At 35.9% G+C, this 15922-nt stretch overlaps 1 protein-coding gene across 4 annotated transcripts in view; it reads left to right on the forward strand.

The window, feature by feature from the left end:
* The window catches only part of LOC149780998 (kinesin heavy chain-like), a 103113-nt gene that overhangs the window by 40615 nt on the left and 46576 nt on the right, over nucleotides 1-15922 (forward strand). For all 4 annotated transcript variants that reach the window (XM_089938108.1, XM_089938110.1, XM_089938109.1 and 1 more), the window contains 6 exons: nucleotides 4241-4314; nucleotides 7168-7272; nucleotides 9454-9502; nucleotides 12635-12690; nucleotides 14544-14631; nucleotides 14920-15044. In XM_089938108.1, coding sequence (XP_089794234.1) covers nucleotides 4241-4314; nucleotides 7168-7272; nucleotides 9454-9502; nucleotides 12635-12690; nucleotides 14544-14631; nucleotides 14920-15044 — 497 coding nt within the window. The remainder of the gene's footprint in view (nucleotides 1-4240; nucleotides 4315-7167; nucleotides 7273-9453; nucleotides 9503-12634; nucleotides 12691-14543; nucleotides 14632-14919; nucleotides 15045-15922) is intronic.

A 15922-nucleotide genomic window follows, 5' to 3' on the forward strand; every position in this document is an offset into this window, starting at 1 on the left:
TACAATCGCTAGTCAATATTAATAATCCAATCGATTCGCTCAGTGCTTTAAATCAAGTAAGATACTACTAAGTTGTCCACATGGCTAGATGGATGCACGCACCACGCTGCGAGTTGCACGCTGAAGCAGCTTAGCAACTAGGGTATCCAGGGTAATGTTGCTGGTGCTGGCATGACAATATCAGTGCTGCGTAATATTTGTATGTGAGTGTTCAGCTGCTTCAGCGTCCGACCGCTGTTTGTTGATTAGCAGCATTGCAGTACTGGCTAAAGAACAGATTAACTATAGTGAGTTTTGTAGTAGTTTAAAATTTGCTAGCTATCTGATCTGCCAAACTATCTGCTAATGTGTATGTGGGAAGTACAACAGTCACATGAGACCTCAATGGCTGGTTGGCTGCTGTAATTGGGGTGAGTGCATGAATGGTATTAATAACTTTTTTTTTGTGCAGACAACAAACGGCAGTAGTTTACAGCAAGTGTGTTAAAAAGTATTTATTTATAAGAATGTATTGTCTTTCAATTAACCCCCAAAACAAATATTTATTCCTTAATTTCCACAATTTAATTCTGATTTAAAATTAAAGTCATGTCAAGATGAATGTTATGATTGAGTTTATATTTTGGAAATTTGTTTACATCGGCATCGATTATTTCTGCCAATACCGATTATACTGATTGTTCTAATAATTGGCCTGATTATGAGTATGGCCAATTAATCGGTACAGCTTTATCTAACAACATAATTTTCATATTGTTGGCTATGCTGGTCTGTGATGGGGTGGTGGATTATGTGAGATCTTCCCCACTCCATCTAGAAGATGATCGACCACGGTGTTATTGCTCCAGTCAAGTTATTAATAACATAAAATACAAAATATGGGGTTGAAATAATAGAAAACTGAGCAGAGATGTAGGATAGAATAACACAACCCCATATTGAAAATACCACAATTTAATCCATTGTATAAACAAAAATGAAATCAAACATGACATGTGAATGATTCGCTTTCTCTCAGAAATAGAGCTACAAAATTATGCAAAATTTCAGTTAACTGTTCTGTTACTGATAGAACAAATTTCATCATATGATCCACCTGACTGATCGAACTCAGATTGCCAGGCATTACAGCTTTGCCTGGTGCTTCTAGTGTTTCCAGAAGCACTGATAGTGATCGACCAGTGTTTCCATTTCTTTCCTTCTCTCTCTCTCTTTAGCCTCTTATTGGTTGCAGTCTGCACTGTCTTTTCTCTGTGCAGTCCTTATGGAGCTATCTTGCTTTTCATTCAAATAAAATATAACACCTAACCTAAATACTATCAGGTTTTTTCTTCTCCTGGGATCAACAAATATTCCCACTCTTGTATCAGATATTGTCTATTGAACTCTTCAGAACTAGCTATGATCATTTTGCACTAATCATAAACAACCTATTATAATAATTTGATGTCTGCTTAGCTGCTACTGCATTCTTAACTGACCATGACATAATTAGCCCTTGCAGATACTATCAATGCCCAGTGATGACCATAAATTTACCAGCTGACCTATCAGTCCACACATTCCTAATTCTACACAATTGATTCACTTGGAAAAAATTGACAGCTTAATTACACAGAGATTATTGGACTTCCACTCCTGGTCCTAACTATGTTACTTTGCTAATTATCAATTCATTGACAGATTTCCAGACACAGGAAACTCAATCCTCCGCATAAATGATACAGATCATTTAGATAATCTGTATATTTACACAATTTAAGTGAAAAGAAATGCATGAAATCTTACTATCTGATTTCTTGTACATGCAAACAACTAACTCTGAACTCATTCATATAACAAAATATTATATAATATTCTGACAAACATGAATCATAAAAATGCACTATTATTTCTGAACTCAAGGGAAAATTGAGGTGTGAATTTAAAATGAATAAATTCAACAGTGATTGCAAATATATCAATGAACACACCATATTTAACTGAGACTGATGTTGTGCTTTCCTGAGAAAGAATTCCCTCTGGCCTTCTCTGGATATAGGTTTCAAAACGTTTCAGACCCTCTTGTCTTATTGACAGTTTGCTTAGCAAGAGAAATTACTTAATACTTTTTTTGGAATGCCTCAGACTTCTTCCATGGCAGAAAACCTTGGACTGATTAATTCTGAGGGGAACTATTCTAAAACCCTGAATTCTGTCTGGGAATACTAACCCATTTTTTAGCTTAGCCAATCAGGATTCCAATTTTACCTGCCAAAAATCTTGATCATTCCCTCAAAGTCAGAATAATTCTTTCTAGTCTGCCTTTATTAATAACTATTCTGGAAAATATAATTTTATGACACCTGTTTCAGGTAGACCACAACTTCATAAAATCTCTAGTTGGTCTCAGTTCTTATCACTTTACTGCTTTGACCTTGCATTGACATTGCACACTTGTGCAACTCTAACCATTATCCTGATTAACTCATTCAGCCCCAGACCCGTTATCAGTATCACTGCTGCTATGCCCCAGCAGCGCTAAGCTGTGTCTAGCTGCGTGTGCCCCAGAGTTTTTACCTGTTTGAAAAATTTTGTAAACATCGTGCACATGCATTCACTCTTACCTTAATTTCTCTGCTTATATCCAATTAAAATCCAAGAAAGTTTCACCATTTATTGCAAATGAATTTGTCTACACAGTGATGTATTTCTTTCCCCTATTTGTCCAAGTCTTTCACGACTTATTTATACAGAATTTACAAAATTATGTGCAACGTTTATCCGCAAGAACTCGATCATCATCGCTGTCAGTATCCTCATCTTCGGACGATTCAGTCTCAGAAACTTCTATGTCCGAATCGAAATCTCACAAAATATCCAACTGCCGAACATATCTTTCCTCAGCTTGCTCAGTATTTTCAAGATCAAACCCGAGAAACTCCTCATTTTTGCTCTCATCAAAAATCACTCTTACGTCCACCATCATTTACGATTTTTCATGACCAGAACACATGTAGTTAAACCGCTTTCAAAACAGGAGCCCTTAGCTTCTGAACAATTCAAATTTCCGCAAATGAAAGTAAAATCATTTCTGATTGGTTTAATATTTGTTAGTTCTTGGAATAAACCCATTTCTAACCAATCAGAGATGTTGAATCTAACACACATTCATCACGCTTGGAGACAGGATCGGCCATTGAATGCAGTAAAAAAATCACGACTACAGGCTTGATCGGCCATTGAATGCAGAAACTGGATCACGCCTACAGACGGGATCGGGGCTTAAAGGGTTAAAACTCAGGTCATGTCCCAAATAGAACAGATTAATTATTACAAGTTGCTAAGCTGTAGTTATCCTAGTCAATACATCAAACTTAATGTTTACGTGTCATGCTGACCCCATCAAAGTTCACGGTGAAATCTCTACAAAATTTTGCACCATTGCATGGTCATCGACCAGAAGAGCTTGTGTAATGGCCTCTTGTCTGTCATCCATTGTCTATATCACAGCATCTTTTTGGCCATTAGCACATGTTTATTATCACTAGTCCTTCTAAACTCCCTGAGGCTCGCCGTGAAACTTTACATGTACACACATTTATGGATATGTTTAATTGGTCCTAATTGAAATTGGTGCTGCTCAGACATCCAGTATAGCCACTACCCACTACAGCACCATCTTGAAAATCTTGCCAGAGCTTCTACTGAACAGAAAGTCATAAGCATGGGTTTTCACGTCAGTGAAAGAAAGAAAAATGAAACGAATGAACTTGTTGGTAACTGTCAGTAATACCAGACTTTTGTTCAGCATAGATCTTGTAGAGGTGACCAATACTTTACAGTACAGGCCAGATACATCTAAAAGTTTGCTTAAGATTTTAATGGTAGGGGATTATCTATTTAGCTTCTAAGCCTCCACCCCCACCCCATGTACGTTGCACTAGGTTAGCAGCCATGTAAAGTAAACTGCAGCCTTGTTTTTTGTTTTGTTTTGTACAAGACAGTAATGTCTATTTTCACAGTAGATATGGACTTTTTCATCCCAGAGGGGATTTTGACATTGAAGCTTCTGTAATGGAGGAGGGTAATGTAGAGGTTTTGATAATGGAAATAAGTGTTGGGGTTATGCTGCTTGGCTGCAGATGTCTAGTTCAAAGGATTGTTAACTATATTTAGAACGTATGCTAAACCTACTTTAAATGTAAATCATAAACCTATAGGTAAATTACACTCACTTTCTGTTTGCTCTATTTTTTAGATGTACTCAGTGGTTTCAATGGAACCATATTTGCCTATGGCCAGACTTCTAGTGGAAAGACTCACACCATGGAGGTAATCCAAATAAATAGTCAACCCAGGTTGACATAATTAATCAGACTGGGAATGAAAATATTATACATGTATCAGTGAGTAATATTTTGAGTTCATTATTCTCTTTGTCCCCATTCTGTCCAGGAAAAAAAATAGAGGGCATTGTGACCTTATGTTCATCTGCTTACAGTATTGGTAATGATATCAATATGACTTCAAACCTATTTGATGAAATAAAAAGGCTTGCAAATTGGGTACATTTTCAGAATGCATTATGACAGTTTTTGACAAAGTTAAGTTTCTTTCAAGAAAATACTAAAAGATTGTTGTCTTGCCTGTGATTTACACTGGGGGCATAATTTGTGGGGATGAATGAAGGTGGGATTTTCATATAACAAGAATCTTGTTGTAATTAAGGGCCATCGCACCAGTACATCTCCTCAGATGATTTCCTTACATTCCTGGGTAGAAAAACATGGGTTCCAAATAGACTAGTCTCAGTTGGTATAGTTTTAACATTAAAAGCACCAAGTATCCAGTGGAAGACGGATCATCTCAGTTATCTCTTAATTGTTGATAGAAATGCAGCTTTCACTAATCTTGAAGTGAATCAGATCATTTGGGACAAATTGATTCTCTGCAGTTATACTGCTTAGTCTCACAGACTTGAAGATATAATACTTCTTCTGATTGGCTTATAAAATTAGCAATTATGGTAATAATGTATGTCACCAGAACATGACCCCTACGCAGTTGCTGTTAGGACAGTGGAGATATGATTTTAATCAGATTGATTAACCCCAATGTTAAAGTGTTTTATTTCCCTTTAATGTATGCCTTTTATAGCTAAATACAAGGCAAAACTAGAGGGAGTCTTGTAAAAAGAAAAAGGTAAACAATTTACATGTTCTTACAGGGTTATTAGAAATTCTGGAAAAAGTAGGGGGTGACAAGTGCTTTTTCCAGACTTGGAAAGAGTATAGAATATGGTTTTTCCCTAAAGGTCTGGAAAAATATTGGAATTTTAGGATTAGGGTTACTTGGTTTTATTTTAATTGTTGCTTGAACTTGTTAACACATTAACCCTGGAGGTTTTTGTCATTTTCGCCTGAAAATTGAGTAGGAAACACATTTTGAAAGCTATTTCTGAATAAATCCAAAAACACCAAATCCCCGGTCATCTTTCAATAACATACTGCCTAGTTGTGTTAGAAACATCATTTTTCATTGGCTATTTGACTTGCGCATGAGCAGAAGGATAAAAGTTGGACTTCTTCTTTCAGTTTTTTTTATTGTTTTGCTACACTGAGCCATTATTTTTGTAACGAGACCACTCTTTATTCCAAATGCCCATCTTATCCTACTTTTTGCAAAGGCTCATCTGTCTGTTTGCAGTTCATACCATTTTGCCATAGATCTGAGACCAAAAAGTCTAAAATCCGAACACAAAATCTAATTCTGACCACGGGCGAATTTTGGGTAGAAAAATGTCGGGTGCAGAAAATGAGATTTTTTTAATGTTTATTTTGTAGTGCAACTAGATATTCCAGATTATTTGGTATCATTGTAGAGCTACATCTGTCTACATTTCTATAATACCACCCACTTTAGTGTATCATGCACGACCGTGATGCTACAGAGCTTGGCAGTAGGCTACTACCTCCTGCTTGTTAAGTCGTCGCTAGGGGTTAATGTGTTAATAAGGAGTTGGGGTTTTTTTCACAAATTGTCAAGGAATTGCTAAACTTGTAATTTATGTGCAGTGTCGATGCACAGGTGATTAAATACGCAAAGAATATTCAAATTTGGTGATGTCATCAAAATGCACTGTTTAACACATTAATCCCTGGAGGTTTTTGTCATTTTAACCTGAAAATTGAGTAGGAAACACATTTTGAAAGCCATTTCTGAATAGATCCAAAAACACCAAATCCACGGTGATCTTTCAATAACATACTGCCTAGCAGTGTTAGAAACATAATTTTTCATTGGCTATTTGACTCGTGCATGAGCAGAAGGGTAAAAGTTGGAGTTCTTTTGTTTGTTTTTGTTTTTTTGCTACACGGAGCCATTATTTTTGTATCGAGACCACTCTTTATTCCAAATGCCCATCTTATCCTACTTTTTGCAAAGGCTCATCTGTCTGTTTGCAGTTCATACCAGCTTTGCCTTAAATCTGAGACCAAAAAGTCTAAAATTCGGACACAAAATCAAATTCCAACCATAAGCCAATTTTGGTTAGAAAAAAGTCGGGTGCAAGAAATGAGTTTTTTTAATGTGTATTTTGTAGTGCAACTAGAACTTCCAGATTATTTGGTATCATTGTAGAGCTACATCTGTCTCCCTTTCTATGATACCACCCACTTTAGTTTATCTTGCACAACCATGACACTACAGAGTTCGGCAGTATGCTACTACCTCCTGCCCTGTTATGTCATCGCTAGGGGTTAATGTGTTAATATGTTTTTTTTTACAACTATGTTTTCTTTCTTAGAGGATGGATACGGTGTCAACTGTGACACACATGACCTATCATGGTGAATACTGTTTCAGATATTGTTGATACCATATGCTTCTTTATAGTAACACCAACTTTAAATACATGTGCTAAAGGAGTTGGGAAAAAATTGCAAATCGGTCTAGAAAATGTCTGGAATCTTGTTTACCAACAGCTGTTTAAAAATTATCCTTTGCAAGTCATGTTTTTGTCAGACAATTAGAATTCAGAAAAAAAGTGAATAGTTCTGGATAGAGAACACTAGGACTCCCAGGAAAAAGGAATGAATAACTGTGAAAAGTTGGGTGTCAAGCCGATTTGTTTCAGATTTGAGTTGGAAGTCTCAAGTGCTGTATTTAAATACGCTTTTTTTTTAGGGTGTGTTGGGAGACTCCACAATGCAGGGTATTATACCCAGGATTGTCCAGGATATATTCAACTACATTTATGGAATGGATGAAAACTTAGAATTCCATATAAAAGTAAGTAATATTTTTGTCTTTTCTTTTATTCTTTCTTGTTTTTCATCATTAATAATCTCCAAAGAAACTAAAAAGTATGTATTTTTCAAGCATGCCATAAATCATATGGATTTGTCCGGATAAATTACAGTCTAATTGATTTCTTAAATGTAGAAGATATTCAATGTATTTCCTATAGACACCATTGAAAATACCTCTTTGAGATCACGGGGGCCACAGAAAGTGAGTTACTTTAATGTATATTTTTATTTAAATTGTAGCAATATTATCATAGTTTCACAGGGAATGTAAAAATATATTACCCTTTCAGGCAAATTAAATTTGAGTCAAGGCAAGCATATTTCTTAAGCCATTTGACCTTGCAGTGTGTCTGAAATAAATCTTAGAGCACTGGGTGTGTGTAATTCTGTGAGGTCAGAGTTGAGGAGATACAGATTTGTACAGGAACTTGTTTCATATGCCTTAGACTGTCCCACATTAAATTTTGATTTCTTGTAAACTTTTAATATTATTTTATTCTTAACATTTCACCCAAATATTATAATACATATTGCAATGCATTGTCCTGTACTGTAATATATCACAGTGAAATTCTGATGTTCCTATTATTGAATGAGCAGTGTGACTGGATAATGATGGGCATTGATGTTCCTATTATTGAATGAGCAGTGTGACTGGATAATGATGGGCATTGATGTTCCTATTATTGAATGAGCAATGTGACTAGATAATGATGGGCATTGATGATCCTATTATTGAATGAGCAATGTGACTGGATAATGATGGGCATTGATGTTCCTATTATTGAATGAGCAGTGTGACTGGATAATGATGGGCATTGATGTTCCTATTATTGAATGAGCAGTGTGACTAGATAATGATGGGCATTGATGATCCTATTATTGAATGAGCAATGTGACTGGATAATGATGGGCATTGATGTTCCAGCAATGTGACTAGATAATGATGGGCATTGATGATCCTATTATTGAATGAGCAATGTGACTGGATAATGATGGGCATTGATGATCCTATTATTGAATGAGCAGTGTGACTAGATAATAATGGACATTGATGTTCCTATTATTGAATGTCCAGTGTGACTGGATAATGATGGGCATTGATGATCCTATTATTGAATGAGCAATGTGACTGGATAATGATGGGCATTGATGTTAAATTTATTAGTCGCCTAATAGGTAATCTTGAGTCAGGCAGCTGGTTGATTATGATAACAAATTTCCTTATGCATATGGAATGAAACATCTGCAAAAAAAAGTATACTTATGAAATTATATGTCAGATCTTTATATATGTGTCCTTTAATTTCTGTACATGTATGTTGCCATCTTTAGAAACATACATGCATACACACATATCAGTTTTTGTACGGGAATACTAGGTGTAGACCATGCTGATACCTTTGAGTTTTTACCTGTCCCAAGGTGTGGTGTTAGGGTGCTAAAGGTGATTTTGCATAACTGTAAATTACTGCATGTGTCACCAAATTGTCATGTGACAACAATGATCCAGTTGTCGACATATTTCAGACTGTGACTCCTGGGTTATGTCCTAGGTATCTTTCCTCCCTCCACCTCCCCATCCCCAGTGACTTAGCTCCATGGTCATAAGTTGGAAGCTGTTGAGGTCCACATCCTGTTTCCAAATGTAGACGTACTGGGCATAAAGGACAAATGTAGACTTACTGGGCATAAATGGCAAATGTAGACTTACTGGGCATAAAAGACAGATGTAGACTTAATGGGCATAAAGGGCAAATGTAGACTTACTGGGCATCAAGGACAAATGTAGACTTACTGGCATCAAGGACAAATGTGGACTTACTGGGCATCAAGGACAAATGTAGACCTGCAAGTAAGTTTTGTCACTAGGGCCATACTTGCAGCTGTCTCGGGGACATAGTGTATATAATATAGCCCATGAGTCATGACTTGGAATTTCTTTAGATCCCAGTATTTAACTAAGCATAAACTTGCTTTTCTTGAAAAGGCTGCAGATAATATGCAACTGACATTGGCTACTAAGTCTGTCCTTGCATTCCAGGACTTCACCAAAAGGCTCAAACTTTGGGACAATGTCAAATGAGGGAGGAGCAGGGATTTATATTTTACAAATACAGAACTGCATAATTAAAATTTGATTTGGTATTTTTTATTTCAGGTATCCTATTTTGAAATATATATGGATAAAATTCGTGACCTCTTAGATGGTGAGTTTTGTATGAATAGCTTGAAATGCAACATGTTGAATACAAGTTCTACTTTGTCACACATCCTTTGTCCATCATCCGCCATATGCAGTCCATCTATCATTGAGCACAAGTGTGTTTTATTGCTAACAATCATAGACTACTCATAGGATTGCCAGGAAATTTAAACACATTTATCCCAAGGTATAGTTGGCCCTTAGTGAAATGGTTCTGCTCAGATGCCCAGTATGGTCATCACACTGGCCATCTTGAAACTCTAGTTTTCACTACTTCTTTGAAATGGACAGTCATATCAATGTGAACTCAAAGACATAATGTCTTGTTGGACCTAACTGTAAATGGTACTCATTTGATGTCCCATCTTGAAAATCTTGTAAATGTTACTCTTCATGAATGGAAAGTCATATTGATGAGGGTTTTGCCTGCATACCTCTGCTGTCTGGTTAGTCTTAAATCCAATATGGCCATCATAGTATTAGTGGCAAGCTGGACAGTTTTGTTGTTCTGAATGAACGCATGATAGGTCAGCATGAGGTTTATACTTCTTGTGATAACTACTTTGTCCTACTTAAAAATGGTGCTGATCTGATGTCCATTATGGCAGCCATGTTGAAAATCTTGCTACTCCTCCAGAACAGGTTGGCAGGGGGTTTTCAGCAGAAGACTTCTTGTGATATTTAGTTATTTTAATGAAAATTGTTCTGCCTGGAAATACAATATGGCCATCTCAGCATCCATCTTGACAATTTTATTCCCACTCCTCCTGAATGGATGGTCATATGAACATGGGGTTTTCATCAAGAGAATTTATATGATGTCTAGTTGGTCCTTGGTGAAAATGGTGCATATCTGACATCTAATATGGCCACAATGGCAGACATCTTGAAAATTTAAGTAGCAAGTCATATCAGCATTGGGTTTGAACTAGAGTTATTTATGATGTCAGGTTGGTCCTAAATGAAAATGGTGATGCCCAGTATAGTTGCCAGAGTGGGGCTTTCACTAAAAGACTTTTTTTATGATGTCAAGTTGGTCCTAAATGAAATAGGTGCCACTTTGACACACAATATGGCCACAATGGCAGCCATTTTGAAATCTTATTATTACTCCTCCTGAAGAGAAAGTCATATGAACATGGGATTTTCACAGGAAGACTTATTATGGTGTCTGGTTGGTCTTGTATGAAAATTGTGCCAATGTGAAATCCAGTATGACCATGACTGGAACTGTGTTAAAAATCTTGTTACCACTATGGAAAGTCATATTGACCTTGGGTTTTTGCCAAAGACTTCTTATGATGACTATTTGGTTCTAGATGAAAATGTTGATGATATGACACCCAATATAGCCACCATGGCAGCTATCCTGAAAATCTTGTAATCACTACTACAACAGAATTAATGATCATATTGACGTTGGGTTTTCACCAACAGACTTTTTATGATAACTAGTTGATCCTGTATAAAAACAGTGCCCCACAGATGTCCATTATGATTACCACAGTGAACATGTTGAAAATCTTGTCATTAAAAATTAGCTGGTTCAAACCCCAGCCAAGTCATACCAAAAACGTATAAAAATGGTTATGCCGCTTCCTCACTTGGCACATAACATTAAGTAGTTATTGCTAGGACTGGTCAGCCTGGTGCCAGGATAAAGTGTATGGGTGGGACATGATGTCACATATCTGTGGCATGGTGTCTCCATGCTAGACATCACTATAAACTGCCACACTACTCACAGGGCCATTGTGAATACATGCAAGAATCAAACTTCTCACTATTTAATGGTGTCTTAATTCTTACCACTTTCATGTACAGTTCTTAAGGGAAAAAAAACGTAAAACAAAATTCCTTATGATAATTCTCACATGAAAAGCCTATCACCCACTTTCACAAAACTTTGACTAACTCTTATGTTTGAAAGCTTTCCTCATAAACCCACAACTTTTTCAGTTGTTTTTATATATATACATAAGTCAGCCCTTTTTTCTTGAAATTTTTGTATTTTAAGCCCACTATTTTTTTCAATTTGTTTTTTTTTTTTTCTTTTTTGGTGTACAAGCCCACCCTTTTGTAGTTCAAAACAGTTTGCAAGGAACGTCCATTGGGCTTAACATATGAGAAATACCTGTGAGATGTTGAAATCATATAGAGATGCAGTAATATATAGCAATCACACATTATAATGCTGTACACTGAAGTAAGTTAGTGTGTCACCTTATAATGAGAGCACCTTATGGTGAAGTACATTATGCGTAGAGTATTTCAACCATGTATTGAAACAAGATCCTAAACCATGTTAGCCATATAAAAGGAATCTTGTAATTAAGGGCCATATAACAGGAATCTTGTTGTAATTAAGGGCCTTATAACAGGAATCTTGTTGTAATTACGGGCCATATAGCAGGAATCTTGTTGTAATTAAGGGCCTTATTACAGGGATCTTGTTGTAATTAAGGGCCATATAACAGGAATCTTGTTGTAATTAAGGGCCTTTTAACAGGAATCATGTTGTAATTAAGGGCCATATAACAGGAATCATGTTGTAATTAAGGGCCATATAACAGGAATCATGTTGTAATTAAGGGCCATATAACAGGAATCGTGTTGTAATTAAGGGCCATATAACAGGAATTGTGTTGTAATTAAGGGCCATACAACAGGAATCTTGTTGTAATTAAGGATAATAGGACCCTTATAACAGGAGCCCATGTTGTAATGAAGGGTGTTATGACAGGAACAGTGTTATAATGCATGATCTTATAGTGAGGGAATGATATATATGCAACTTTCTGAAGCAGTTTCTTGATCTGTTTGCTTTAACTTTAAGCACACAGAGCAGAGTAAATAAAAATTCAGTTAGAAAGAAATAGCACTTTCATAGGTGCTGACATTTTATGATGGCATTTATTTATTTAGAAAGAAAATCTTTTGATAATTTAAAACAGTCATGAAATCCAATAAAATTGGTACACTGCATTCCCATTAAGCTTTTGTCACTTTAGGTACATAGTCTATACATGTGTCAAATTAATTATGTAAATGACATACTCCTTGTTTTTTATTAAAATTTAAACAATGAGTTCATCAAAATTGTTTCAAGAAACTGACAAATTTATTTATTTTCCAGTAACAAAGACAAACTTGTCGGTACATGAAGATAAAAACAGGGTTCCTTATGTAAAGGTAAGACTTATAAAGTAATAAAATGCTACACAGTTACATAAAATAAAATGACAGAAAAATATACTGATTTGTTCTTCAAACAGGGGAGAGTTGTTTTAAAAAATTAAAAAAAAACAAACAAACTATAATTTATTGGTTTTTCTGATGTTCCAACTGACATCGGTTTGTTTAGCATGTCACTAACCAGCAGTCTGTCAGTCTGATCTCACTTCTATTTTTCTGTAAACAAACAATTTTGTTTATATTTACAGTTCTCACCATGCTTCTTTAAGGGGGCAGTGGCTGATAATATTTAGATCAATAATTTATAATAATGAACATCTTTGTAGAAAAGAAAGGAATTGAGATATTTTTTCCCATTAAATATTGCTCTCTGTAGGATATGCTTATAAACAGGCTTTACAAAATCAAACTTTAAATTTACATATTGCTTTCATGAGTTTATTCTTAATAATTGCTAAAATAACATTACACTTACAATTTCAAATTTCTTCTTTAATGAAGAGATTTTTTGGAAACACATTTTTTGTTTTTTTAGCTCATCTGGTCATAAACCAGTGGAGCTTATGGTTACTCAGTTGTCCATTAGAATAAGTTTATCGCTACTCCTCTTAAACTACATCAAGAATTGCCATGAAACCTTGCACACAAACATTTATTCCATGGTCAAGTTGGTCCTAAATGAAAACGGTGCCACCTTGACATTCACTATGACTGCAACGGTGGCAATATTGAAACTTTTTTTCATGTTATTCCTAAATGGAAAATCATAAAAACATGGGTTTCCATTGCAAGATATTTTATAATGTCTCACTGGTTCTTAATGAGAAAGGTGCAAGACTTTTTATAATGTCTTGCTGGTCCTTAATGAGAAAGGTGCAAGACTTTTTATAATGTCTCGCTGGTCCTTAATGAGAAAGGTGCAAGACTTTTTATGATGTCTTGCTGGTCCTTAATGAGAAAGGTGCAAGACTTTTTATAATGTCTCGCTGGTCCTTAATGAGAAAGGTACAAGACTTTTTATAATGTCTTGCTAGTCCTTAATGAGAAAGGTGCAAGACTTTTTATAATGTCTCATTGGTCCTTAATGAGAAAGGTGCAAGACTTTTTATATTGTCTAGCTGGTCCTTAACAAGAAAGATGATGCATAACGTTCAGTATAGTTGTCACAGCAACCAACTTCAGAATCTTGTTAATGCTACTTCTGAATAAACAAGGGTTTTACACTACAGGACACGTGATCTTTGGTTGGGCCTAAATGAAAATGGTGCTGTTCAGACATTCAATATGGCCACCACAGCATCTATTGGCACAAATTATTGCTATTCCCTCAGATGTGCTTGGTAGGATTGCTATGAATCTTTGCATTTATCACAAGGTTTAATTGGTTCTAATGAAAACAGTTCCACTTGGACACCAGATATGGCCACCACTGTGGCCATCTTAAAAATCTTGTTATCACTATTCTTCCTTAATGAATGATTGTATCAGCATGGGGTTTTCACTAGAAGATGGAAATGAAAATGGAGCTAATTTGACTGGAAATATGGTCACCATGGTGGCATTCTTGAACATCTTACTGCTACTCCTGAATGGAAAGTCATATTGACATGGGGTTTTCACTGGATAACTTATAAGGTCTGGCTGTTTGTAAATGAAATGGTGCCAATCTTATAATCAGTTTAATTGCCACACTGACCCAATTTTAAAATCTTTATCACTCGTGTATAACAGATGGTTTCAACACTGAGCTGTAAAAACATCGAATTATTCTTATCATGTATTCCTGGAAATTCTTTATGTCAGTAGAGCATCTTGCCCTTTGAAGGACACTGTTTATTTTTATGTTGCAGGGAGCCACAGAGAGGTTTGTTTCTAGTCCAGAGGAGGTAATGGAAACAATAGATGAAGGAAAAGCCAATAGACATGTAGCAGTAACTAGTAAGCCATTGAAATAAGTAAAGATTTCCCTTTCTGTGTGTGTGTGTGTGTATGTGTGTGTGTGTGTGAGAGAGAGAGAGAGAGAGAGAATCGTGTGGTTCTGCAGATTTGTAGATCTTTTCTGTTTCTGCAATTTTAGAACTATCAAAGGTAAACTTTCACTAATTTCAGCAAAGGAAAATATCTTTGAAAAACATCAGTTTTGCAAAGTGCACAAAGATGTTTCTTTTCTTCATAACAGACATCTGCATTATTTAACTTACTTTCCTTTCATTTCTATTCTTTCAGATATGAATGAACACAGCAGTAGGAGCCATAGTGTATTTTTAATCAATGTCAAGCAAGAAAATGTGGAGACCCAAAAGAAACTCAGTGGAAAATTATATTTAGTGGATTTAGCTGGAAGTGAAAAAGTAAGTGCTTGCAAACAGATTTATGTGGGGTGGGGTATATTGGAGTCTGTTTGTCCATCCATCCATCTGTCCTTCAGATTCATTTATCTAATAGCTAAATCTGTTGAGAGATCTCAAAGAAAATTGGTATGTATTTGTATCATGACTAGACATTAAATCCAGTAAAATATGTCTAATCTGTATTTCAAGGGTCTAGTGAGCTTTTGCTATGGCTTGATCGTTGATGCTGACTCATGAGAAGATAGAAACACTGATGCATTTTGACAGTACCTCACCATCTCAGCATGTGGTAGAGTAACAAGTAACTGCACAAGAAAGTGTTCCCCCACTAGCATCCCATTAGGTAGGGGACCTACTCCTTGTAGGACACTTTTTGGGGGTATATCTGGATTTTGCAAGGAGTGTTTCAGGTGTGTTCATTAGACACCAATCTATCATCAAACATGGCCACTGTTACTGAAAATTGAAAGGAGCCCTTGGTGTATATATGAGAAAGCTTCCCAGTAGCTTCCCTTGGGTTGGTGGTTCTTCCAAGGATTTTCCTGGGTCCTTCCTCCACCAGATGTACTAGCTGCCATGTGTAGCCTATCAGGTGCTGAAAAATGGTATTAAACTGAAAACAACAACAAATAGCAGAATTGATCGAATGTAAGAACATTCATCTTGGCATAGATGACAGACAAGTTTTTGCAAAGCAGGCCGATCTAATATCAAATATGGTCACTGTTACTAAAAATAGAAAACCTTGAAATGACTATTTAAAAACTGCTTAACATCAGATACAGCCACCATTACTGAAGAAACTTCTTCAAATGACTTCTTAAAAACTACCTTAAAAATTTGACAATAAGTAACCTGGCATAAAGGTATTTTAACTT

The sequence above is a fragment of the Sinohyriopsis cumingii genome, chromosome 16 (genome assembly GCF_028554795.1).
Source record: "Sinohyriopsis cumingii isolate HCF-2022 chromosome 16, ASM2855479v2, whole genome shotgun sequence".
Taxonomy (NCBI): domain Eukaryota; kingdom Metazoa; phylum Mollusca; class Bivalvia; order Unionida; family Unionidae; genus Sinohyriopsis; species Sinohyriopsis cumingii.